Consider the following 27302-nt stretch of genomic DNA (forward strand, 5'->3'; position numbering starts at 1 on the left):
AATCTTTCATTACTGGGTTCAAGTGTATGCTACCTATTTTTCTGTTTGGCTGCTTCCTCTTCTGCCTCCTGGCTTTCCAGTAAATCTGATAAACCATAAGATGGGGCTATCAAGGGAGTGAGGGCTAATCATGAGGTTTTACCTTGGATTAAAAGCCATCTGGAAAAAGAAAAGCAGCAAGACAAAGTCCTCACTGAAGTAAAAGGTCAGCCACCCCGGGAGGACTTCCCTCGGTTTCACAGAGAAACACGCATGTCGGAGGCCCTGTGCAAACAGTGCTCTCACGGCGCTGTGCAGACCACTGAGGCAGAGGAGCTGCTGTCAATGGCCTGATCCCTGTCATAGTTACAGCACAAAGCTTCCTGACATTTCACTTAGACGCCATGTTTAAAGGAGCTTACTGACTGGGGTTCAGCTCGACAGCGGTGCACTGGGCATGCGTGTGTGTGTGTGCGCGTGTGTGTGTGTGTGTGTGTGTGTGTGTGTGTGTGTGTGTGTGCGTGCGTGCGTGTGTGTGTGTGTGTGTGTGTGCAGACTCACGGGGTGTTTCAAGGACAGCAGTGCACTGTGTATGCTTTGGGTGTGTGTGTGTGTGTGTGTGTGTGTGTGTGTGTGTGTGTGTGTGTGTGCCCAGACTCACGGGGTGTTTCAAGTAAACCCAAGGACAACCCATTCATCAAGAATTGAAGGAAGCTTCAATTCTCCCCCATTTTCTCAGATTCTCTTTTAAGTACTTACTCAGCATCTGCTCTAAGAAAGGCTTCATTAGGCTTTAGGACTGGAGAAACACATTCTGCTGCCCTTAGTAAGTTTAGCGGGACCAGTACCTAGTGGATAAGCACTGACATGCTTACCAGTCTCCAATTCTTTGTACAAATTGACTTGGGTATGTGTCCTAGTTTGGGTTTCTGTTGCTGTGATGAAACACCATGACCAAAAAGCAAGTTGGGGAGGAAAGGGTTTATTTGGCTTACACTTCCAGATCACCGTTCATCACCAAAGGAAGTCAGGACAGGAACTCAAACCGAGCAGGAACCTGGAGGCAGGAGCTGATGCAGAGGCCATGGAGAGGAGCTCCTCATGGCTTGCTCAGCCTGCTTTCTTATAGAACTCAGGAGCACCAGCGCAGGGATGGCACCACCCACCATAGGCTGGGCCTCCCCAGCCATTCACTAACTCAGAAATTGCCTTACAGCCGGATCTTATGGAGGCATTCCTCAACTGAGGGTCCCTCTGCTCAGATGACTTTACCTTGTGTCAAGTTGACATCAACTAGCCAGGACAGTCATGTGACACACTGATGCAGAAGGGGATGTTCTCTTATGGTGTGGATTCTTGTAAGGAATATTGACATTTTCTAACATGTCAATTCTGTTCTGTTTACACAATAAGTAAGATGAGAGTAATCAAAACTGTTAATAAAGGGATGTTCAATTCTGAGGACCTTCTAGAACTGAGATTCTATGACACAAGAGAATACAGAATGGGTTAAGCATGTGCCTTTCATAAAAGAAAGGTACTATTACTGTCATAAGTACTTCAATGGCCACAGTGTCTGGATTTGTAATTCTGGGCACAGAATGAAATGAAAATGAAATCGATGACCAGACAAGCACTTTTACCATTTGTCCTCTAAATGCCACTAAAGTATTAACATCGAATCTGAGAGTAAGGCTGAAGAGGGGGGTTACCTTTCTGTCCATGACGACTGCTGAACTTGTCTCCGATCTCTGGCCGCCGCGTCTGTCTCAGAAGCATCTTGATGAGGAAAGCGTCCTCAGCATTGGAAGAGATCATCACTTTCTCAATGTAGGAGTCTGTGGCACCTTTGTACCTAACGTGACAACAAAGTCACTACAATGGCTTCTAATGCCCTCGTCAACCTGGCACCCATATAACACACTCTCTTCAATTCTACCACAAAATATTTTTATATTCTTCTCTCATGCTCTGAAAAATTATTTCAACATTAAAATTTATAATTTTCCTTTTACAGTGTTATGCATTTCTTACGAGGCAGACACAATACAGCAATCTTACAGTTATTCCTTTATTATAGACAACATTAACAGAGGTTAGCCGGTGTGAGAACACTTGCCTCGTGCAGCAGAGCTGAGCTTTGAGGGGAGAGTATCGGATTCAGCTCTGAGTACCTGATCACTTTTCCAACAGTCCCTTGACCTACGGACCATTTACATTATCACTGTCACACGCACAGTGTGCTTCATGTATTTTATACAACAGACATTCTGAGGAGTCTACTAAGAGTCAGGTCCCTGGAGTATGGACAGACAGCCATTAAAGGGGAGAGTTCCTGCACGAAAGCAGCTTGTTTCCAGTAAGAAAGAGGGAGGAAGGTCAATCCGTGCGTGCTACAGGGACCGGAAGCCCAGGCAGCTCTTACTGCTGGGGCCCAGGATGACAATGGCGGCGGACAGCGTGGGTGTCCAACACCACCACAGACCTGACTCTAGAGGGACATCTGCTCAGGCACAGGGAGCGGCCTGAGCCAATGGAGCGGCCCCGAAGTGGACGGTGCCTTTTGAAGAGACAGTTTCCTAGAAATGCGGGCTGGTGTGTATGTAAGGCAGAGCCAAGAGGCACGCCAGGGAACCTTCCCCATAGGCAACCTGCCATCTAGAACTTTACTCTATCTTCTCACGCCAGGGAACCTTCCCCATAGGCAACCTGTCATCTAGAACTTTACTCTATTTTCTCACGCCAGGGAACCTTCCCCATAGGCAACCTGTCATCTAGAACTTTACTATCTTCTCACGCCAGGGAACCTTCCCCATAGGCAACCTGTCATCTAGAACTTTACTATCTTCTCACGCCAGGGAACCTTCCCCATAGGCAACCTGTCATCTAGAACTTTACTCTATCTTCTCACGCCAGGGAACCTTCCCCATAGGCAACCTGTCATCTAGAACTTTACTATCTTCTCACGCCAGGGAACCTTCCCCATAGGCAACCTGTCATCTAGAATTTTACTCTATCTTCTCACGTTAGGGAACCTTCCCCATAGGCAACCTGTCATCTAGAACTTTACTCTATTTTCTCACGCCAGGGAACCTTCCCCATAGGCAACCTGTCATCTAGAATTTTACTCTATTTTCTCACGCTAGGGAACCTTCCCCATAGGCAACCTGCCATCTAGAACTTTACTCTATCTTCTCACGCCAGGGAACCTTCCCCATAGGCAACCTGTCATCTAGAATTTTACTCTATTTTCTCACGCTAGGGAACCTTCCCCATAAGCAACCCTGTCTTTTAGAATTTTACTGTTTTCTCAGGAGAGTCATACAGCCAGATGAAAGGTTCAGAAAAAAAAGTCACTTGGATGGGTACTCCAGAAGTGAAGATAAAGTGAACAGCCTGGGTGACTAGATGGCAGTAAGTAACAGTCCAGGCAGAATTGGAACTCAACTACCTCAGTAGGTGAGTGTGTGTGTGTGCATATGCGCACACGTGTGTATACATGTGCATTGTGTGTATGCGTGTGTGCAAGCACGTGTGTAAGAATGTGAGCATGTGCACGCGTGTATGTGAGTGTATTGTGTGTATATGTATGTGCACACATGTGAATGTGAGTGCATTGTGTGTATGTGTGAGTATATTGTGTTTGAGTGTGCATGCAGGTGTGTATATGTGTATTGTGTGTGTGTATGTGTGAATGCATGTGCATGTGAAAGTGGGTGTCTGAGTGTTTATGAAGTGTGTCTGTGAGGGAGTACATGTGATAGAACCTACAACAGGAGTTATTGAAATGGCGCCTGTGGCAGAGGAAAGGAAAGCACAGGGCTTGTACTGCCAGTGACTGGCTAGACGCGGTGCTTATCACCACCAAAAGAGATCAGGAGAAGCCAATCTGGGGCTAGGGAGGAAGATGGTGTGGTCTAGGTTTGGCTCAAGTGCTGCCTGGAGCCAGCAGCAGGCAGATGTCCTTCTGGGAGACATCAGTAAAGAGCCAGGGAGGGAGGAAACAGATCCAGAAAAGAGGCGAAGGTCACTAGTCTGGATCAGGTCTCCACCAGGCCACGCAGGAGAGGCTGAGAGTGAGAAACCAGACCAGTAGGAGGGCGAGGTGACGGTGGTGCTAACCATAAAACCCAGGGGAACGACCTGTCAGTGGTTAAACGTCTTCAAGATCAATGCACGCGGCACACTAGGTGTACGGGGTGGACGGGGACAGGGCTCAGCCACAGGGCTAGGACAGAGGGTACCACTGACCTCGGCCGATGGCCGTCTCGGGGTTCCCTCAGTTTATCCCCTTCCTGCACCAGGCTGTGAGTTCCACAGGGCACGGATGGCACTGGCTGCCTCACTGCAGTCTTGGGAACTAGACTACCTCCTGGAGCAGTTAACAGTGCTCAAAAAACACTCCTTGACTTAAAGAGCGCAGGCTGTCTTTGGCCACCTGCTCTAGAGCCGTTTCAGCAGATAGAGAGATGGAAGTTAGGAGTGAGGTGGAGAGGCAGGAACAAGGGTGACCCAGAAAAGGAAGAGAAACGGAAGGGGAACTAGCTAGGAATAAATCCCAAATCCAGAAAAGGCCATCTTTCTCTAAGTTGATAAAAATATTTAAGCACGTTTTCTACCGTGGGAACAAAATGGATTCTAAAAACAGGCGATGCTATGGAAAGACAAGACAGAACAGCAGATTAGGTCTCTTGAAGAAGGAAAGGAACGAAGGTGCCAGCAGAAGGGGAGACAGGCCTTGGACATCCGTCTCCTCTAGAGCCAGCCACACCTGTAGCTTCAGGAGCTCTGTGGGGTTTGGTTTCAGGGATGACATGACATGACTGCTGCACTGGGCACAGCTCTCAAGGTCGGGCAGTTCAGCCAGACCGCCGCCAAGTACACCCAGGTGACCTTGGGACGTCAGCCACGCTCCCCTTCCTTCCATTCCCACACCATCAGGTTCTGAGGAACTCCTGGGAGATGCGGCACGGGGTGAAAGGACTGACTGAGCTCCCACACGCAGGATGCCCAGACGACGGGCAGACGGGCAGTACAGAAGGCGTCTATCACTACGGCAGCCACTGCACGTCTCTGTTCTACGCTGCCCCTTCCCACCCCTCACCTTAGCCCAGGCCAGCCTGTCTAAGGCAGAATATTCATCTTCTCTGGACACGTCTGTATCACAGTGTGGTGACTATTACTGGCTCACCCCACTAAGTTTCACATTTCATTATATTTTAGAGCTGAGAAGAAACGTAGAGATGAATGAATTTAGCCTTTTCATTACACAGAGAAAACAAAAGGGATTTCCATGCTTTACCTGGTGAGGTAACGAACAGTCACAAACACTCTTAGGAACAGCCCAGTTCTAGTCCCCGGTGATGGTACGGTGCGGCTGGTGCTTTATTTGTTTCTATGACCCAGACCTGCTTGTGCCACTCTGCAGAGTGAGCCGCAAACTCTCCCGTGTGTGAGCAACACCGACTACACTGACCCTCCAAAGCCGAGCCTTGTCCACCCCGTGCCGCCTCGTCTCTTCTCCTGGAGCCCCTGCCTATCTGACCCACTGCCCTTCCCAGGCTGTAAGGTCTGTTTGGATTCCACACTTCAGTTTCTCTTCAATGACACACCATGTTCACGTCACAGACTTATCCAAAATTGCTATTTCTAGTTCTTCAATTTATAAGGACCGTATAACTTACACATGATATATAATCCTGTATAACATATAATTTCCTCCATCCATTCTTTTTCCAGACATCTCTATGTGTTATCAAGGCCTGAGCAATACTCACGTGATGGGCACGTCTTTGTACTGCGGCTGCTGCGGCACACTACTTCCTTCCAAAGGAATCTGGGTCACTGTGGGCATGGACTTGTTTACAAGCACCTGTTTGTTTTCTACTTTCTCACCTGAGGAAAAGAAGAGAGCACCAGACAGACTTTGTGTATTAGAATGCAAGGCTGCTGGGCACAAAGCCATGGACAGACTTGGTTTATGAAATCTAGACATGGAAGAAAGACACAGGCCATCCTGGTGGGAAGTCAAGTTCAGTAGTGCTCAGAGGTAGGTTTGTAAAGAAAAAACCAGATGGAAATTATGAAACATTGACTAAGGACCACATATCAGTGAAACCCCACCTCTACCCACAAGAGGCTGTCTTAAGAGACCACACAACAAAGGAGCACCACCCCAGCCAACAGCATCAGAACAGACTGGGAGCACTTGTTACCTCTAGACATTTCAGTCAGAACCAAGGTACCACCAGCTTACCATGGGAAGGAAGGAAAAATATCTCTGGTTTTGCTCTTTCTGTTCTAAGGACCAGCTACTGAAACAACCATCCTCATGCTTATTTTCAAAGCCACAGTGAGCAGTGTTAACACTTGACAGAAATTTCCCAGAAACAAAGGTAGACAGACTAAAGGGGACTCCCACCTGTGTGGCTTGGGGGGAATCCTAGCTCCGTGTAGGACTGTCCACCCAGGGCTCAACGATGACTAGGCTGTGTGGAAGGTGACTGTCCCTGTGTGCTACACAGCCCTACTACGCTCTCTTCCCTTCAGATAACCTCAGCTATCACACACACAGACCCTCACACAGCTTTAGAAACCACTTTTCCATCTCTCTTTAGCAGATACTCTTCCCGTCTGCATTTCCTTAGAGGCTCTGCAGATCTTCCACACTAGGGTGAATCCTCTTGCCACACAATGGCATCACAGTTATCTCTATGATTGATTCCTTACACCAGCTGTAACCCGACACCTCGTGTGATCCGATGATCAATGTCAGCCTTCTACACTAGCCTGTAGAACCGAAGGCAAGGGCTGTGTGCTGTACAAACAAATTCATTACACATTTGCAATTATAATGAGTCATTTCTTTTAGGGAAAGAAGAGTCCAAAGTCAGACCATAAACAAAATGCATATATTAAGAAATACCAGCATAGATAACAGAGTCAAGACCTTATTCAAAACATTGTTTCAAGTTTGGCTTTTCTATAATTTAAGATTAGCCTAGAATACATTTTTGCTACGGGAAAACATACATAATACACAGGAAGACAGACAGAAAAGAGACTCATTGAAAATAACCACACTAGCTGAATATTATGAACACTTCAGAAATATTGTTAAATAACTCTCACAGTCTCACAAGTATACCCTGAAATTCATTATTCTTTAAGGGTTTTTACCTGGAGAACAAATGCCATCTGCATCTAAGATTTCATGTCGCCAGATGGGTTTTCTGGTAGCAGCATCCAACATGGGACCCATCACCTTATCAAAAGTCTGATTGGTGTATCGCTTCAATGTGCACTTAGCATTTTTATACACAAGACAACGCCCAAAACCTGAAAGGAAACTCCAAATGGGTCAGAATAGCTGGTAATATGAAACTATGACAAAACATGGATTTATGGTATTCAATAAGCCACTTCTTCACCTCACAGTTCCAAAGACAAAATGAAAAACCAAACCTCAAACTATTTTACTGTTGGTAAATCTAGAACTGGCAAAAACCAAGTAACAATCCAAAGAATGGCTCACACTCCTCTGCCACTTATGTATACAGACACCGTGGTTTCGACTCCCACTTTCCAGCTGCAATCCACTAGATCATACTGGAGGAAGTGACACAGGCCTCAGAATACCAGGCTTTCAAAGGGCCTTAGGAACCACCTGGGCCATCCTGTTCTGTTACAGGCCTTCTGAGTGAGGCCAGGAAACTGAACACCCTCAGTCACCCAGGAAGTTGGGAGCACATCTGGAAACTCTTAAGTCAGGATGCTCAGCACAAACACGCTCTGTACAATTTCTACTAAGCCTTTCTTAAAGGTCTTCCCTTCTTTGATTCTGGCATTCATGGTTAGTCCTAAGCCAGCAAGTAAAATAATATTTATTTTTGCAGAAAGGGAAACACATCAGCTCCCTGCCTCCTGTCTTTTAAACGTTGAGGGTGACTGTGGGATGAAAAAGAGTGTAAGGTATATAGAGTCATTTGGAAGTCTCTGGGTGGTTCCCATCATCATGGCTCCTAGTGACCTGTGCAGTACAGTAAACTCAGCTCAGAGAGCCAGCTGCTCTGTGAATACTGCATGATCTGAAACTGTGATACAACAGCCATTAACAGCGACATGCTGCAGTGCATGTGAATCCAAACTGCACAAACTCATCATGTGGTTTCTTCTAAACATAAATGGACATTTTATTTATAGGCAGAAGCTTAAAAGCTAACGGAGGGTAAAGTTGGATCATTAAATTGTGGTTCTGAATTTCTGATAGACATGACAAAGTCTTCAGATTTCCACATCAACGTTACCAGCTAATCAGAAAGGAAAATATCTAGTTCTAAAGCATGGCTGTTGTCATTGGAGGAAAAAAGGGGCATAAATTCAGTGCGGCTAACATTAATGCCAGTGACACATATCTAGGAGTACTATTATGGCTGCCTAGCAACTAGGGAGAGGGAAGGGAGGCATTGTGAGTATGCCAGGGAGGGAAGGAACTGGAGGCTGAATAGAGAAGTCAGCCTGTAGACCAGGTGGTGCTCATTAGGGCAGGCAGTGCTGACCCGCGAGAGCAACACGTTAAAAGGAGCAAAGAAGAAAAGCACAAAAACTACGCAGTAAGGATAATGTACATTCCTAGCTTTTGACATTTGGCTAACAAATGTATCATAGACTTGGGGTTAAACTGTATAGTAATAGCCTTTTCCATCTGCCCTCTCAACACAGGCTTACTGTTGCATATATTAACAGATATATTAGAAACACACAAAATGAAACTTAGTTCATGCACTGTTTAATTCCTGGTAGAAAAAAAAAATCTCATTTATTTTTCTCTTTGAGAAACTTTCAAGCTACTAATAAAGTAATAAAGACCCTAAAGTTAAACATTTAATACATTTTTTCAATGTCAGTCATTAAAAAAAAAAGAGCAATCAAAACCAACACAAAAATATAACAGGCCTTATAATTTCCAGACACGGCAGCGACCTGCGCCCACCAGACCTCCACAGAATGGCTACCTCAACAAGAGCTGCACGACGACAACTTCAGTTGATACGCTGAGGTGGGCAGGGGAGATGAACGAGTTTCTACCTCGAGCTTAAGAGCTAAAGGCAACCAGTGGCTGCTGATAGGAAAATCAAGTCTTCTCTAGGGACGAGCTCCCCGATAGGTTAGTCAATCCCACATGGTCAGCCCTAAACACACACACATAGCAACATTAAATGGACTTAGACATTTTATAAATGTGTGTGTGTATAACAATAAAGAGGTTATTAATTTGGATGGGGGCGATGAAGGACGGAGAAAGAGGGGTGGGATGATATACAGTCCTCCTATGAAATTCTCAATTTAAATACAAATCTACAACAGCGCTAGTTTGTGTAAGTTCAAATTCTCGAAACACCAATAACCGTCACTACTATCTGACTCTGAAAACAGCACTTCTGGTATGCAAGCTGAGGACTCACTCACCTCTGTCTAGGGAGGCCTTGTTCAAGACAAGCGCATCTTCAATGTCATAGCCACTGTAACTCATCACAGCAACGGTTGCATTCTGTCCAGCTGGCAATTTCTCAAAATCTATCAACTCAATGGTCTTCGTTTTAACCATGGGTTTCTGTGGATATGCCAGTAGATACATAAGTGTATCAATTCTGTTTCGCTGGTTGTATCCAATGGTACCTTTATTAATATTGAAGAAAACAAAACCAATCATTATATCCTGTAGAATAATCAGGTAGCATTGAATTTAAATACATTAAATTTGCTTAACTGAAATACAAAAGTAATACCCATATGGCAGCCATTGATTTCGAAAGCAACTTTTCTCCCTAATATTTAAAATCCCAGAAATATAATCAGAGTAATTACAATCTAAATCATTTCAACTTTTGGGACTTAATAGACACAATTGATCCCACTTGCACAAACTTAGTTGTTACTGGTTAATTTTACAAGTTCAGTACATGAACCTATACTTGGTTCTGTTCAGACGATGTGAGAACAACACCGAGTCTTCACATGCAGGAGCTTACACAGCACAACGAAAATATGCAACTAATGTCAGCAAAGGTTTTCAGTGAAAAAGAAAGGCAAAGAGGAGGAATGGACGGAAGAAAGAAGAATTCAACTGGAAGCAGAGAAGCATGGACTTGTTAATTTGATATTAGGAAGCAGCAAAAACAAACAAACAAACAAACACACAAACAAACAACAACAACAACAAACCATCTACCTACACCAAACATGAGGAACACTTGGTGAAATGTCAGGTCCCCTCTTCCAAGGAAGTGAGGACAGCCTGGTTAGGATGAGGAGTGAGGACAGTCTGGTTAGGATGAGGAGTGAGGACAGCCTGGTTAGGATGAGGAGTGAGGACAGTCTGGTTAGGATGAGGACATAGCCTGGTTAGGATGAGGTGTGAGGATGGAATCTGGTTAGGATGAGGAGCCGTCTCACCTGACAGTCCTTAGAAGTACGTGTTACTGGGCACTTGTCATCTACAAGTGAAATCTGAACTTGAACCCTACAGTGGGTTTCATGGTTTTCCTGAGGTAGAGTCTTTCCATGTTTTGGGCTCATGGGCACACAGTTGATTTTAAAACAGAGATGTTTACACTAGGAAACTAAAACCTGCCCCATGGTAAGATCATTTGGGGGCTACTGAATCCCCTGAACTTGTGAGCACTTCTTCACTGAGGAGTGACTGAGGAGATGAGGTGTCAGCATTAGCAGATGCTTTGCTTGTCCCACGCATGGGCCCTAAGTGCTACTGTGTGGAGCTGAGCCAAACTCTGTATTTGATCTCCTCTAACTTCTGCATCTTTGTTATTAGATCACCTGCCTTCCATCCCCATCACTACCTCCCCCCACCAAAAAAATCAACAGCAATCTTAAATCAAGACTGAAACCAACTACTTGAGCAGCAAAAAGAAAAAAAGATTTGTCACTGCCTGACAATCACCACCAAAGGTAACAAACAAGGGCCGAGCTGGAGGGAGGCGTCGCAGACTGGAGAGCTCATTACGGTTGCTCGGGAAATGTCAAGTGAATCAAAGTGAAGACCTTGTGCTTCTTAACAGTGCGTATGTATTTGTGCTCAAATCTCTACAAAACTTACCAAAAATCAGCTGAAAAACAAGTGTCAAATTGAACCTTGTGGCCCTTTGGTTGAGTTTGCACTAGGAATTGCAATTTGTGTTCTTTTAGTGACAGCGAATCGGCTGGACAAGAAGGTGACAGTGACCACGTGCTGCTTTAGGAAAGACTAGTGCTGCTGGGACCGTGACTCGGTTCCCGGACAATAAGTTTACGACTTTCTATGAAACCACTTAAAATGTATGCTGTGCAGTTTACTCGGCGTGAGCTGAGGATTCAGGCAACGTCCCACCAGGCTGCCAAAACATGTCTTCGGAAACTGAGACAAGCATTATCGTGCAGCGGGAAACATAAGTGGCCGTGTCCCTCAACAATGGCCACAGAGCCCGATCCCGCTGTACACTGTGCTCTCAAGCGCAGAACGTGATTCTCAAGCATTACTGCTGACCACAAATGGAGAAACAGCAGGATCATTTAGCACATCTGGGGTTATGATTCATCGGAGATTTTTCTTTAAAAAACTTATGTACTATACTTATATACAGTATTTTTGGAAGCATAATGGATGTTTATATTAAAACAGTACATATAAACTAAATTTCTATACCACAGATTCTTACAATGCCATCAAATCCTTATAATTTTTTTCTAAAATGATGAATATTTGTCCAGAAGGGTTTTGTTTGAGAAAGTATCTGGAGAAACTGAGTCAAGCGGCTTGCCTATGGGAGCACAGGCTCAGCTAAAATGGCCTTCCTACTGCTTCCGTCTCCTTCCGGAGCACTGCAGGACTGGGCTGAGCTCAGAGGCTGTGCCGGCCCGGCACACACACGGCACTCACACCGCTAACACAGAAGGCACCTACAGGCTGTGCTGTACCTCTACGGCCCCATTTCTCTGTAACCATTGTCTCCAGTGACGCCCTTCGCTTACTACAGGACACGGTTTTTCTTACTGAGCCACATTTTCCTGATAACTTCTGTAAGTTATCAAGGGGCATACAACATATACACATGTATGTTAAAACAGGGACAAGGTTATTTAAGGTGAGATGGAGCTGGGCGGTGGTGGCGCACGCCTTTAATCCCAGCACTCGGGAGGCACAGGCAGGAGGAACTCTGTGAGTTCGAGGCCAGCCTGGTCTACAGAGTGAGTTCCAGGAAAGGCGAAAAGCTACACAGAGAAACCCTGTCTCGAAAAAAAACAAAAACAAAAAACTAAAACTTGAAGAAGAAGAAATGTAATATCTTGGAGAATGTAAGATTAAAGGTGGGATTAAAGGTGCCACCACGCCTGGCTTTTGTTTGTTTGTTTTGTTTTCCAAGTTTTAGTTTTAGCTCTTATGTTTAGGGTATCATTCATTTTGTATTAATATTTTTATGATATCAGATAGGAATTGATACTCACTTTTTATATATAGATATACAAAATAAAATATATTTAGTCGAGAATTTTTTTTCCCCAATGAACTGTTATGACACTTTCATTAAAAATCATTTGTCAGGGCTGGAGACAGCTCAGCAGGAAAGAGCGCTTGCTGCTCTTCCAGAGGACTGCAGCTCAGTTCCGAGTGCCACACCAGGAAGTCACAACCGTGGGTGACTCCAGTCCTGGGGCTGACGTCTGTGGGCACCCGCACTCTCAGGCACATACTCTCCCCCTCCCACACGGTGCACGCATTAAAAACACTCTTAAAAAACCCAAACATTAGTTATAAAGATGACTTAGTGCTTCAAAATGGGGGATAATGACTGTAAAGAAATTCAGACCAGAGCCGGGTGTGTTGGCGCACACCTTTAACCCTGGCACTCGCTTGGCAGAGGCAGGCGGATCTGCACGAGTTTGAGGCCAGCCTTGTTTACAGTGAGTAAGCCAGGTGGGGATACCCAGTGAGACCCTGTCTCAAATAGGGGAGAGAGAAGGAAAACCAGCTGCTTATCAATGCTTGCACCTCTTTCTCAACTGTTAATTCTGTTCCATCCAATCACACACCTACCTTGGACTCACTGTCTTTCTTGTTGAAGCTTTAGAATAAACCAGAATCAGGTTGCATGACTTCTCCAGTTTACTCTTCTTTAGCTTCAAACTCCCTCCCTGCCTCCCTTTGTGTGTGCGCATGTGTGTCGTTACGCGTGCATGTGTGTGTATGGAGGCCACAGATTAATGCTAGATTTTTTTTTTCTCAACCATTCTCCACTTTGTGCATTTGTTTTGAGACAAATAAATACCTCATGATATAACCCTGCTGGCCTGAAACCCACGGAGTTCTATGTGACTCCGTCTCCCAAGTGTTGAAATTAAGGACCTGTGCTACCTAATCCAGCTCTGTATTAGAGTCATTCATCTACCCACCCATCCATTCATTTATTCATTGTTTCAGAAACATTTATCAAGTATTTACCATGCCACCCACCAAGCTGGCTGGGCGCAAGGACACATTAATAAAGTACGTTCCTGTCTTCAGTGAGTTTATAACCTATACTGTAGTATAAAAGCCAGCCTGATTAGGGCCACAAAAGTCCAGGAAATATGGAAGGACGTGAGTTTTTGTAGAGAAGAACTTCAGTAAATCTTATAAAGGAGATCCCATAAGAGATATAATGCACCATGGTGTAAGCTATTCAACCACTCTGGAATTCAGCTTTCTTGTCAGAAAAAAAGGCATGCCTCACAGATTGTTACCTCGCCTAAAAAACAAATGCGTGTAAGAATTTGGAGGTCTGGGGACAGGTCAGCAGTAGAGCACGTGTTTGACATGAATGAGGCCCTGGGTTCTCACCCCAGACTGAACTCAGACTGAAGCTGTAACTTCCCATCACTCTCAGGGGAACCACAGAAGCCGACCCCAGGAACCTCACCCCCTGAGTGAGTCTAGCACGGAATGCAGACACGGTGCTTGAAGCTCCGGAGAGACCCGAGATAATACGGAAGCATTTCCGTCAGGAACTACCACACAGACCTACACCCAGAAGAGGTGCAGTGATTAAAAAACCTTACTCAACAGAATTTAAAGAGTCCTCATGAATAACTGGCGAAGGCTTTCCCCTCCATTTCTTAGAACTAAACAAGCAAGTAGATAGTTTTATGAGGATTCTTGAACATTATGTGCTTTAAATATCTCAATTTCAGGACATCCCATTCCAGTTTAAACACAGGAGGAAATGGTCTTAGAGACAGATTCTGCTGAAGACAAAAAGAGAAGTCGTCCCAGCTCCTGAGTTTTTTTGCTGTTTTTGTTTTGTTTTAGTCCAGCAATCTGGAGCTGATGGGGGAGGGGCTGGAGGAAGGCCACGATGCATATTCATTAACTTGCTGATAGAGACTGAGGGATCCTTTAAGGAGAAAGTGTTCCACTAGAGGACTGCCAGCTAGTAAGAGGCAGGACTGAGAAGGAGAGGCTGAGCTCAGCCTTGCGAGCTAGCACGAGCGAGCGCATCCCACCGCTCCAGCCCACAGCCAGTGCCCAGAGACCTGGAGCCCAGAGACCTGGAGCCTGACCGGTGGTTCCAGATGTCTACCTGACTTTCTCTCCTGAAAGGTCAGGACACCGGCAACCACACCCACAGAAGTGAGAGGGTCTCAGCAGCACAGAGAGATGCCATGTGGAGACTCACACTTTACTAGTTAAGGTGTCCGCCATTTAAGAAGCCTTTGCAGGCGGCTTGTGGGACTGAGTTCCTGTGGTCGCACAGGTCCCGGTGCACTTCTCTGTAGAAGAGAAGAGGAGTTTCTGTGTTTTACTCTCTGAGGGGGCAGGGGGTGCTGAAAGGGCAATGGGGTGGACACACAAATCTCCAGGCTGGCTAGAGTGTTTAGTGAGCCAGCTCTGGACTAGTAAGTCTCTTTCACTTTCTACATGACTAGCAGACAAACAACAAGGAAAACACTACTTTGGAAAATCCCAAGGTTAAAACAGTCTTCAGCAATGTGCCCTCTTTACAGTGGCTTTAGTTCCTAGCTGCCGGGACTCAGGGAGCTCAACTGATGCAGAGCAGCCCTGCTCAAAGGGCCGGGCCTGCCTGGGACCTGGGCCTCTGATGTGCCTCTCTCACTGACCTTTTCCGTCTGTCTTTCACACAGACCCTGCTACTCCTGCAGCTACCTCGGCATCTGAAGGGGAATGTGGCCAAGCCGTGAGCCAACTTGAGATGCACTTCTCTCGGCCCTCCTTCCCAGTCAGGTGTGTTTTATAATAACAAACAGTACAAAGGCATTTTTTTTTTTTATGACTTAAGATATTCAGCAGCTTTTGTCTTGCCGGCGTCAGCAGTAACGTCAGAGGATTGTATCCAAGGAGCTAACTGTGCAGGACCCAGGGTCAGAGCAGCTGAATACACCAACCTCAGAAAACACAGACAATGAATTGCAAATGACACTCAGAACAAAACGAGGAAAAACCCTTCACACAGAAGACTACAAAAGAACTCCCCAGACACTGAATCGGCTTTCTGTGCACACTGATCCTGCCCGACTGTGTGTGGTAACTAGCCCAACGTTTCAGACGTGGGGCCGCAAAATAAAGGCTGTGTTTTGTTTGTTTGTTTTTGGTGGGGAAGTTTGTGATAAAAACAATTTCCCCCTCCCTTAAGTCTGTTCTTTATTTTTAAAACAGTTTCACTAGCTGGAGATGGCCAGTGCTTCGGTTTGTATCTCCAAACAAAACAAGCGGCATTGGTGAGGCAGTGATTAGTCTCGTGTTAATTCTGCTGAAGGTCTCCACAAAAGGTGTATTGTTTCAGCAGGGATTCACATCACCAAACAAAGTGGTCTGGCAAACCCCAAAAAAGTGACAGTCCTTCCGTGACGTCCGGTGCTGTCTGTGGAAACTTGTGAGCAAGCAGGAGCCCGGGCAGGACATCAGACTGCACACCGGGGTGATGGGAAGTCAAACGGATGAGCCGCTCTTCAGAGCTGCCCACTGGGAATTATTCCAGACTGGCCACCATCACAGCATTCAGGTAAACGGTGGTGGGACACCATGCCTTTCATTTCTCCACAGCCAGGCAAAGGGCACAGAGAACTCAGGAAGATGTCTCCACACTTCCTGTCTGTGGTGAGCAAACAGACTTTCCTAAGGCCAGCTGCAGCTGGAAGAGGGACATAGGCTGAGCATGGCAACACAGGACCTTCCTCTCTGTGTTCACAATGTTGAAAATGAAGCTCCTGTAGCCCCTGAGATTAGAAATGATACGTCTTAAGGGGAGTGGAAATTCATTAAGAGGACTAGGATTTGAAAACCACTTTAAACAAGTCTCTAAGTGAGATTGTTTGTGGGGTGGACTCCTCAGACTGCTCCCCTGGGTCATATGATTCTCCGTGTAGTGTATACTCTCCTCCACATCGATCTGTCTTCTTCCCACAAAGATACACCATGCAGCAAGGCTCCCGTGAAATGCTTGCTCCTATTTTCTCTTGGAAAGATGCTTCCCTTCCAAGAACCCTTCAATGTGGTTCCAGCTTTGCATGGCCTCTTCTCCCTCTCCACCCCCAGATCCTGGAGAGGTTTGATCTGCTGGTCCTCCAGGTGCACTGAAACTCCTTCCCAGAGAGCTCTGTCTGCTGTCTGTGTTCAGGCTCCTCCCGCCCCACCTGACTGCCAGCCTTGCTCAGCAAAGGTTACGGATGTGTGGACAGGTAGATAAATTATAGGAAGACAAGAGAAAGGGAAGGAAAAGGATTGGAAACTGGTGTGTAAGCTTTAGGAGACAAAACAGCAGAACGGGACAAGTCTGTGGCTATCAGTAAACCTCCCCCTGCTTCACTTTCCACTGCTCCGCTCCTTCATACACCTTTCCTGGTCAACTTACACTTCCGGGGCTTTGATGTTTACAGTCACTCACAATTACGGGAAATGTATTATGTGCTTCCTTGTTGGCTAAGGAAACAAGCTGAGATCTGCATTTATTCAAGCAAAAGACAGGGCAGGGATCCCGCAGGCACCTGGGCTCCACGGGCCCTTGAGCTGGGTTGGCAACATCTGATTTGTCCAAACACACACTAGTGAGAAGAAAGATGGAAGTCTCTTTCCAAATCGTGTAGACGCGGGTTAAAGGCATCTTACCCATGGCTTGCTTGCCCATGGCACACTGGTAGGTGTTCCTTGGAGACTGGTTATGATGCGGGTATGGGATGAGGCCAGCACAAACACCAAGAAGAGTGAAGGGTTCAATCTCCAGGTGGGTGGTATCTCTAGCAAGTCAATGAAGAAGAGTTAGGCAGTTTAAGCACCAAGTACTAAATCAGTATCTGTTTAAGGATATAAAGATGACTGCTTCCTAGGTCCACAAGGGACTTGCAAGACAATACACTTGGATGCTAGTGAAACTGCTAAAATCAAAACATACTGAAATAAAGAGATGAAACCTAAGAATTTAAACTCTTCTGTGATAAAAATTCTTACCAGTGATGGAAATAAAAGAAGGGAGACAGTGTAACAGTGTCTATATAAAAATAAAGTGACATGATCCTACACACTACCAACGGTATACTACAGACGGGAATTTCTACACCAAACACAGAAGGATGGTGCACTGCTGTCCATGGGCGAAGCCTGCTTTCCCTTCTATCAATAAGAAGTCTGCATCACTGTGTGGGGTAGGAAGAGATCTCTTTGAAAAATGAGTCACTGCAGACCTGTGCAGACCAGTGGTGGTCATTAGCTGATGGTGCCTACTGAGCAGTTGAAACATTAGGCTACTAAAGAACTAAATTTCATATTTTACCCAATTTTAATGGATTTAAATTTAAATTAAATAACTCAGTTTCTTATTTTAAACTGTTATTATATTTCAAACAATTTATATTTGTGAAACTACCTATTCAACTGTGAAAGGTCTACCAGATTTAGCATTTCTAATGAAATTTGACTATAGGTATATATAATATTTTAAAGATTTACAATGGGAAGAATGTAAAATATCTCATTAAAATGTCCATCATGATGACACAGTATTTGACACAGTGGGCTCACAAAAATATTAAAATTAAGGGCTGGGGATAGAGCTAGGTGGTCAAGAACCTATCTAGCACTTGTGAAGCCCAGATTCAGTCCATCACTCATTATTTTCCTGTTCATATGGCGACTAGAAATCTGTATGTACTGGTGCCTCAAACTTCGTTCTTACAGGATAGGTTTGTTATAGATATCTAATAGGTGTCTTCTTACTTCATAATACATTTCTGCAGAAAACTCAGGTTGGGGCTAAATAAAAAAATAGCTAGGATGTTTTCATGGGAGAGAGCAGCCAGAGTATGCAAGGGTTTTTACTCAAAGTAACACATGTCATATTCAGGATACATGCCACACAGTGATTCTGTGTTCCTCACCCAAGGGTCCATGCAATATAACCTTAGCCATTTCAAAGGTTCACAGCACCTGAGAGGAGAGGAGATTCTAGGAAACCAGGGCCCCACCTGTGGGAGCCCATTTTCGGGTTCCTCGTGGCTTTACCCAGCATGTACACATAGAGGATGATTAGGACCACGGGCCTGAGTGCAGGTGTCTGAGATGGTCTGCACTTGGCTGTGCTGGGGAAAGGTCTTTTGCTCCACCCCTTTGGCGTCTCTGTAAATACCCTGGGGCAGAGACAGTTGGGGCCGTTGGAATAGGTTCCAGGCCCTCTTGAGGCTATCCTTTATTTTCTATCTGTTTATCTCCGCAAGACGCTCCGCTATAAATCCTTCTATCTAATATTTCCTGCTGCTCACACTCAAGAAAACTCTGGGGAACTGTGGGGTTGGTGGGTAAATGCCCCACAGAATGGCGCCATGAACAGGGACTAAAGAAAAAAAGAAAAAAAAAGGGACTAAAGAAAAAAAAGGGGGGGACTAAGACAAATGAACAGGAACTAAAAACAAAGTAATAGGGACTAAAGATAAAAGAAAATAATAGTTTTATTACAGAGTTTTGGCGAAAGTGCTGAGTCAGTCCTGCCAGTGGAAAGTGGCATGCCAGTGTTATGGAAAATTTGAGGGGCAGGGGTTTTATCCTCGAGAGAAAAGGAAAGTGGACCGGAAGGAAGTGAGATGCTGCAGTGCAAAATTCTCTTCTGTCAAAATGTTCTATCTTCTATCCCTTTCTCAATTTCTATGTGTGAAAAATAAGTATAAGGTATAGGGTAGTAATATAGTGTAGAAAAACTTAGAAGTGTAAGATCGTGCAGAAAAAAAATAAGTAAGGCAACTAGACAGAAAAACTCTCCAAATTTTTAACTTTGGGGGCTATGAACACAAACTGGGGAAAATCTAAGAGTTTAAGTGTCAGTTCCAATGAAAAATTGAAAGGATACGGAACTAGGTGCTTCGCGGTTTGGGGCTCCATTGGTAAAATGCCTTATTTACCCTAATAGCTGTGCAAAGATTTTATGGTAGTTGTGTGACAAAAAGCTACCTTTAAGAGCAAACAAGCCACTTTAAAATCCTTAAGAAAACAAGGGAAAGCAGTTTATACACTGAACGTTGTCTTAGCTATGAAGAAGCTTATGTGAAATTAAAAATTATTTACCTCTTGAACAAACAGCCTGCAATGAGTGATTCCTTTGCAAATCTAATTAAGGGGATAAGAAACAAGCATTCAAAAAGAAATGACTGCTATATAGATGGGAAACAAACTTCAGAAAATCTAGCTGTCTTACGAAAGAGTTGCTTCACCTGAAAGTTCCTTATAAGAAATCAATGCTAAATATCACAGCTGCTAATAACATCAGGAATCAAAGCTAATGAAGTGAAAATACTAAATCCTGAAAATGCTTTTTCACAAAGTAAGCTAATGAAAGAACATCTATGTTCTTGACTCCTTTGAATAGTAACAGTATTGGTGAAAATGTTGGAATTTAACAATCAAAATGTTTCAACACAAAGTCAAAATGTTTCAACAAATTCAAGATGATGTTCACAAAAGAAAGCTGCCATGCTTTGTGGGCCATATTAGAGCTCACTCCAATCTTCCTGGACCTTTAGCTGAGGGTAATGCAATGGCTGATAAGTTAACAAAGATTAGTAGCATTATCCCAAGTGGAAATGGCTCAACAGTCACATGTTCTTCATCAAAATAGCAAAAGCTTAAGAAAGCAATTCAATCTTGCCAAAGCAGCAGCTCGTCAAATAGTTAAATGATGTGGGGTATGTCCAAAATATTTTCCTGTTCCTCACTTAGGGGTAAACCCTTGAAGTCTTCTTCCCAATCATCTATGGCAAATGGATGTTACACATATTGCAGAATTTGGCAAATTAAGATATGTACATGTGATCATTGACACTCATTCAGGATTTTTAGTGGCTAGTGCACAACCTGGGGAAGCTACAAAACATGTAATTATGCACTGCTTGAAGTGTTTTTTGTATATAGGTATACCAAAAATTATTAAAACTGATAATGGTTCTGGATATAGTAGTAAGGCATTTCAACAATTTTGTACCCAATGGGAAATTGTACATAAAACAGGTATTCCTTATAATCTTCAGGGACAAGATCTTGTAGAAAGGGCTCATAGCAGTCTTAAAATACAACTTCAAAAAATAAAAATCAAAAAGGAAGAAATTTACCCTCAATCGCCACATAATGCATTAAATCATGTTCTTTTTGTTCTGAACTTTTTGAATATGGATGTCCGTGAGCAGTCTGCGGCAGATAGATTTCGGCACAGTGGCACCCAAGCGACTTTGGCTCAAGTGAAATGGAAAGATCCCTGCTTGGGGATTATGGAAGGGTCCCGATCCTGTTTTAATATGGGGTCGAGGACATGTTTGTGGTTTTTTCATAAGAGGAGAATGAAGCTCGGGGGTTACCGGAGTGTTTCATAAGGAGCGTGAACTAAGAAAGGTCAGCTCTAATGACGTTCCTATGAAGGAACCAGAATGAAAATGGCCCGATTAGTGTTTCTGAGGTTTTGTCACTGATTAATGCAAACAGTGAGGAAATAGAGTTTGGAGCTGTGCTGCTTTTGGCTTTACTAGCTCCTTTAGAAAAATACTTTATATCACCTAATAGCTGTGCAGTATTTGGCGAAGAGCTTTACAGCAGCTAAATATGGTAATTTCACCCTCAGCATGAAGTGAAGTTTTTCCTTAGAGCAAACCAAGAGTACTGCTGTAATAGAAACATTTGCCTGAACTGAAGCACTTAGGGGAGCTATTATGAATTTGGGTGAAGGGACAGCCTCTAGTTAAAAACTGTTTACTGCTGACAGATTGCATCTCTGCCAGTTCGGAGAGGCTGAGAGAACTCGGCAACTCTGGAGTGTGGCTTCATCCTGGGAAGGTTACAATCCCCTAGCAACAACTATCACAATTTTATAACAACAACACTCACTAAATCCCAGTGCTTTATAGCAAAGCTGACTATAAACTCTAAACTTTAGAAATGATGTACGTACTTCCTGTCTAGTTAAGAGAATCTTTCTAATAGAGGTAGTGATGATAACTAAGAGTAAAAAGTAGAAAAAGATGAAAATAAGATATGTGAGTTTGTAGAAATTATTCTCTTGTTAGATCTGTGTTATGAAATCTTTAGGTGTTTGCTAAGTTAAATATATGCTAATGGTAGCCCTATATAAGTTTGTAAAATAGATCCATAGAGTTCTTTTAAGAATATAAGCTTGCAAGAAATATCTAAGGTAGTCCTAAGACATGTAGTAATAAGCTTGTAAGAAGTAAAGATACCAGTTGTAAATGTAAGTTTAAATAAGAAATAAGATAAGTAATAAGAAATATATTTGCGAAAGTAGTTCTATAGTTTCCTTAAAGAGTATAAATAAGTAGATGTTAATGTTATATGTGAGTTTGTAAAAATGTGTAAATGTTGACTGTGAGTTTATGCTTAAGCACATATTATATGTGAGTTTGTGAAAAAATTAAATGTTGATTATGAATCTATGTTTAATGTATATGGTGAAAGAACCCGAGATACAGCAGTTAGTGTGCTAGCAGACTACAAAGCAGGCAGTCTGAGCAGTTTCCAAAAGCTCTAGAAGCCGCTAAGAATGGCAGATGCCAGAACCAGCACAACAAGGCATCCGCAGCTGAGATCCATGGAAAATCAACGCAACACAGAAAAACCTGAGCTAACATCAAAATGATGTGGTTTAGAATACTACTGTACCTAAAAAGGTCTCTGGCTTGAGAATTAAAGTTGCAGAGATGCTTGTTTGAACTAAAATTGTTAACTGCAAAAAGTTTTGGTTGTAAAACATCTCTTCATAGTTGGAAGTGAAAGCCTGATACCAAAATTTACTTTTTTGAACTTTTTGAACTTAAAATGAGATAAAACTACAGAAAGACTTTGGTTATGAATTTCTTCATATTTGGAAGGCTAGTACCAGAATTTACCATTTGAATTTTGGTACTTAAAAAATGAAAAGAACAATAGAGATTTCATTGCAATGGGATAATTTTGAGTTTACTTATAGTAATGATCTAGGAACTGTTTTCTGGAATTGGGTTAAAAATGGAACTATTTAAATGAAGAAATTTATTTCTACCTAGACTAAAGATGCAATTTTGTGTATGTATATATGCTTTATTAACTGGTGATTCATGAATTGTTTTGTGGAACTGTTTATGTAAAAATGGAATTACTTATGGAACTAGTTTTGTGTTAAAAATGGAACTGTTTAAACAGAAAAGTTTGGGTTTTCTAACTAGGCTTGAGATTTTGCTTAAAAAAGTTACAAAGAAAAGGGAGAGTTAATAGTCCTTAGTCTATTTAATTTAAAATATGTTCTTGTTTGAGTGGATTAATGTCATGTTTTGTGAGTAAGAAATGTAAATGGGGTATACTAAGAGACTACTTTGTTTAAAAAAATTATAAAGAAAAGGAGGAGTTATGAGTGAATTAAGGTTGAATTATGTTTGCAGAAATTATGTTTAACCTATTGATATTAATGCACCCTGGTTTTGTGGAGTTAAGGAAATATTTAAGTTTTATGAATACATCGAAGTTTTTCCTATATTCTGTTAGCAAGAAAATTCAAATGATTAAGAGGTAAAGTTGTAAGACGGAGAAAATTGTTAACTATATATAGCACCATATATGCTAATTCAAATGGTTCTGTTAAGAATTTGCTGTGTGTTGTAAGACTGGGAGAATTGTGACTATGTGTAGCAATATTTATGTTAACCTATTAATGGTAATGATGAAGCTAAAGGATTCTTTAAGTTTATAGTTGCCTTAAGTTTTTGGTTTAGAAAGGGCTTGTGGCAGCTAAGACTGCTGTAGTCACCGTGGACCTAATTCAAAAGAGAAATGCCATCTTTATCACCCTCTACTCCCATACTGGGAGGTGTAACAGCTATGGAGATTGCTGTAAGCCATTAATAGTTATTTTTTATATATTAAGAAAGGGGGACCTGTGGTAGCCCGTTTTCGGGTTCCTCGTGGCTTTACCCAGCATGTACACATAGAGGATGATTAGGACCACGGGCCTGAGTGCAGGTGTCTGAGATGGTCTGCACTTGGCTGTGCTGGGGAAAGGTCTTTTGCTCCACCCCTTGGCGTCTCTGTAAATACCCTGGGGCAGAGACAGTCGGGCTCGTTGGAATAGGTTCCAGGCCCTCTCGAGGCTATCCTTTATTTTCTATCTGTCTATCTCCACAATCTAAATCCTTCTATCTAATATTCCCTGCTGCTCACACTCAAGAAAACTCTGGGGGATTGTGGGGTTGGTGGGTAAATGCCTCGCAGAAGAACAGCATTTTCCTTAGGATCTAGCAGAACCTGAGATGTGATCAGAACCTTTGTCAGCCAAGTGGGAAAAGATCTAGGGGATTTTTGTTTTAAGAAGCAGAACTTAAAGCTGAATTCTCTAGAATGAAACAGTTTTGTTAGGGGATGTGAATTAGTGATAGAGAACTTGACTAGCACATTTGCGGTCCTGGGTTCAATTCCTGGTATTGGAAAAAAGCAAGCAAAACCAGAATTTCCTTAAGTACAATGTTTTGCCTAAATACTAGCCAGGATGAAATTCTATAACAAAAAAAAAAGCATTTGTAAGATATAAAGATTGAGTTAATTTAAAAAAAAAAGGAAACACAGCTTTTTCTTTTATCACAAACAGTGACATAAGATTATATAGCCCCTCATAATAAATATTGAACATCTAAATGCTCTGAATTTTAGTTTTTATGAAAAAGAAAAATAATTTCCTTTAAAATCATAACCACTGTAAATTTATCCTGAACAGCAATTAAGAGATTTTACTACATGTAACACACTTACATTTACTTAGCACACAGTAAACAGCCAGCGCTGGGTACTGTGGGACATGGACTCTTATGGGGTGGGGAAGAACGCAGGTTCAGTCTTTTCATCGAGGCGGGGTCTTACGGAGCACAGGACAGAGTGAAGATCACTAGGAATTTCTGATCCTGTTGCCGCCACCTCTGGAGTGACAGGATTACAGGCATGTACCACTAAACCAGGTTTTAATTTTAACTTTAATTTTTTCGAAACAGGATCTCACTTTGTAGCCCTGGCTCTTCTAGAGATCTGCCTGCCTCTGCCTCCTGGGTGCTGGGCTTAAAAGTGTGCGCCCTGCTAAAGGCAGGTGCCATTAGGCCTGATTTACTGGGTGCTGGGGCTTGTGTGCGGTGCTTTGTGTACATGCGTTGTATATGCTACGCAAGCACTCTGCCAAGTGGGTTACACCCCAAGTCTGAGTTCATTTTTTAAATTTTATGGACATCTACATTAAAAAACACATCTAGACTATGAATAAAACAATAGAATTATATTTTAAAATGAATTTGATCAAAACAGTATCTTGGCGACTGGGTAAACAAACCCCTGCTTTATAAGGCCCTCCTGCAGGAAGATATGCAGCACACAAACGAGTCAGTAAAACACGGACTTTTATTCCATGGCCCTGAGCACCAGCAGTGAGGAAGGCAAAGACATCCGGGTGTTTGTTTATAAGGGGTCCTCAGAGCCACACAACAAAGTGACCCGACTGCAGGTCTGAAGGAGGCCCGGGGAGGCCCAGGAGCCATTCCGTGTTCAAGGTGAAGAGAGGCCAGTACGGCTGACAGTGGGTGAGGGGAGGCGAATGCAGACAGCACAGGGAGAATGAGTGTGAGCCAATGTCGTAAGAGCTTCTGAGAGACAGGAAGGCTGCGGGGGACAAGCAACCGCAGCCTCCTGGACGCAGCGGAAGATGGGTGGGGAACCACGGACAGGTGAGAGCAATCAGGGCTCAGGAACCACAAAGCACTGATCCGTCCCCACACGTGCTGCAGGCTAGACATGGCAGGGTGCACACCTGCCATCCCAGAACCTCAAGACAGGCACATAAGAGTCTCTAAGATCGAGGCTAGCCTGGGCTACACAGTAAGTTCCAGATCAGTCAGGGCTACATAATGAGACGCTGTCCCTAAAACAGAGTCTACTACAAAACAGTTCTTTTATATTCCATCTTGTAATGTGGAGTATAGAGTAATTTGAAAAGCTCATCACCTAAAGGTGTGAAAATCCTGACTAAAAAGCATAATTTATCAAGTTGTAATACAAACATACATTTCTCTGGTAGCAGAAAGAAGGAAATTACTTGTTTGTGGTTGGAGATATGAACAGTTATCAAGTATGAGTATTAAACTCCCTTTTAAAAATATAACTGCAGAAATTCCGTTTCAGCTAAGTGGTACATTAATGGCTGCAAAGCAAGTTGTACAGATGTCCTCTGATGTCTTCCAAATGGAACACAGATGCTTCGAGAATACCAGTGTGGTAGAAGAGATATTATGAACACACTGGCATCTCAAGTTTACACTGCACATATGCTCAGCAATATTTTTACAACATACTATGTGTGGAATTCCTACTCCAACAAGAAGATTTCAGATATCCACTGACAAAATCCTATCTAAGACAGACAAATATATATTCTGAATCCTGACTCATTAGCTCAATGTTTACTGTTTGGATATTAAAATCAGAGAAGCAATTCTTTTTAAAAGTATACTCCAAATACCACATGGTAGGAGGATTAATTCAACCTAAAGATCACTTGTGAGTGATTCTGTGGCATTTCACAGGGACAAACGACAGTTATACTTTATTACAAAACACCTCTCAGGACCTAACAGGACAGTGAAAACACACAGGACATTCTACACATGGACTTGAACTGTGGTTGTTCCAATCTTACTTACTTATTAATCGTGTGCTCGTAGAGTGCAATGTTACAATCATTTTCTTCATTCACATCTAAGTATTCAACTAGACTCTCGTGTAAAAAATCTTCGAAGTTCCTGGAAAATAGCGGTAAAGGAGACACTGAAACACTTTGCTACAGGACTGTATATGACAACAAAAGACCCTGGTTTTCATTTGTTCCCTAATTCCATTCTCCCCTAGAGAGAATCCATACAATGAGATAGCTGAAAACCACGTTTATGGGTCACAAGTCACTAAAAAGCACTTGCCAATCTGGTCCCCACTCCTAAGAACACTGACTTTAGAAACTGGTATGAGGATGAGTGTTTCCACCAGCAACAAGGCCATGAGGGGTTCCTCTGTGGAAGTAGCTAATGGAGAGTGGTTTACATCAAGGCTCTATAATCCTCAGGAGCTAAGTTGTTAAGGACTTCATCACATGCTGGCGACTGCACATGGATGATTTTTAACTGGCTGTGGTATACTTGTGGGGAGGGGTCAATAGACTGGAGATGAAAATATACTTTCCTACAGTACATATCCAAGAACGTTACTGCTGATTAAAGCATGCGAGTCCATAGTTAAAGAGATTAACAACTCCTACTTTCGATCACTTACCTGTAACCTTGAGCCAACTCTTCCATATGCTTATTTGTGACTGCCGGCTTTTGTTTCTTGACAATTATGTAAGGCCTAGGAAGGAGAAGAAGAACTTACTAGAAGAATGACGGCAGCCAGTTCTATTCACCACTGTGGAATGAGACAGGGTAGATGCAGCTTGTCCTGGAATAGACTGAGGACATACAGTATTCTCTGACACACACACACACACACACACACACACACACACACACACACACACACACACACACACCGCTATACTTATGTGAGTATGTGTTCACCACTCAGTTTTCCTTCCAATTGTCCTAAGAATCATTTGGATTTAAATGAAAAGGCAATGTAAAGATCACAGTCACTGAAGTCTCGACAGGGCACACAGAATCTTCACGCCATACATTTTAGACTGTGTAAAGCACTACAGAAGCACCTCTTTACTTCCCACTGGGAATACTTGCTGTATAGA

The 27302-nt window shown here is 43.2% G+C and overlaps 1 protein-coding gene across 1 annotated transcript in view; it reads right to left on the reverse strand.

Moving 5' to 3' along the window:
• The window catches only part of Polr3b (RNA polymerase III subunit B), a 127641-nt gene that overhangs the window by 34022 nt on the left and 66317 nt on the right, over window positions 1-27302 (reverse strand). The window contains exons 17-23 of the mRNA XM_006986977.4: window positions 26837-26911; window positions 26215-26313; window positions 17135-17262; window positions 9448-9657; window positions 7159-7317; window positions 5757-5874; window positions 1692-1834 (exon numbers count right to left, since the gene is read on the reverse strand). Coding sequence (XP_006987039.1) covers window positions 1692-1834; window positions 5757-5874; window positions 7159-7317; window positions 9448-9657; window positions 17135-17262; window positions 26215-26313; window positions 26837-26911 — 932 coding nt within the window. The remainder of the gene's footprint in view (window positions 1-1691; window positions 1835-5756; window positions 5875-7158; window positions 7318-9447; window positions 9658-17134; window positions 17263-26214; window positions 26314-26836; window positions 26912-27302) is intronic.

This window comes from Peromyscus maniculatus, chromosome 18, assembly GCF_049852395.1.
Source record: "Peromyscus maniculatus bairdii isolate BWxNUB_F1_BW_parent chromosome 18, HU_Pman_BW_mat_3.1, whole genome shotgun sequence".
Lineage (NCBI taxonomy): Eukaryota > Metazoa > Chordata > Mammalia > Rodentia > Cricetidae > Peromyscus > Peromyscus maniculatus.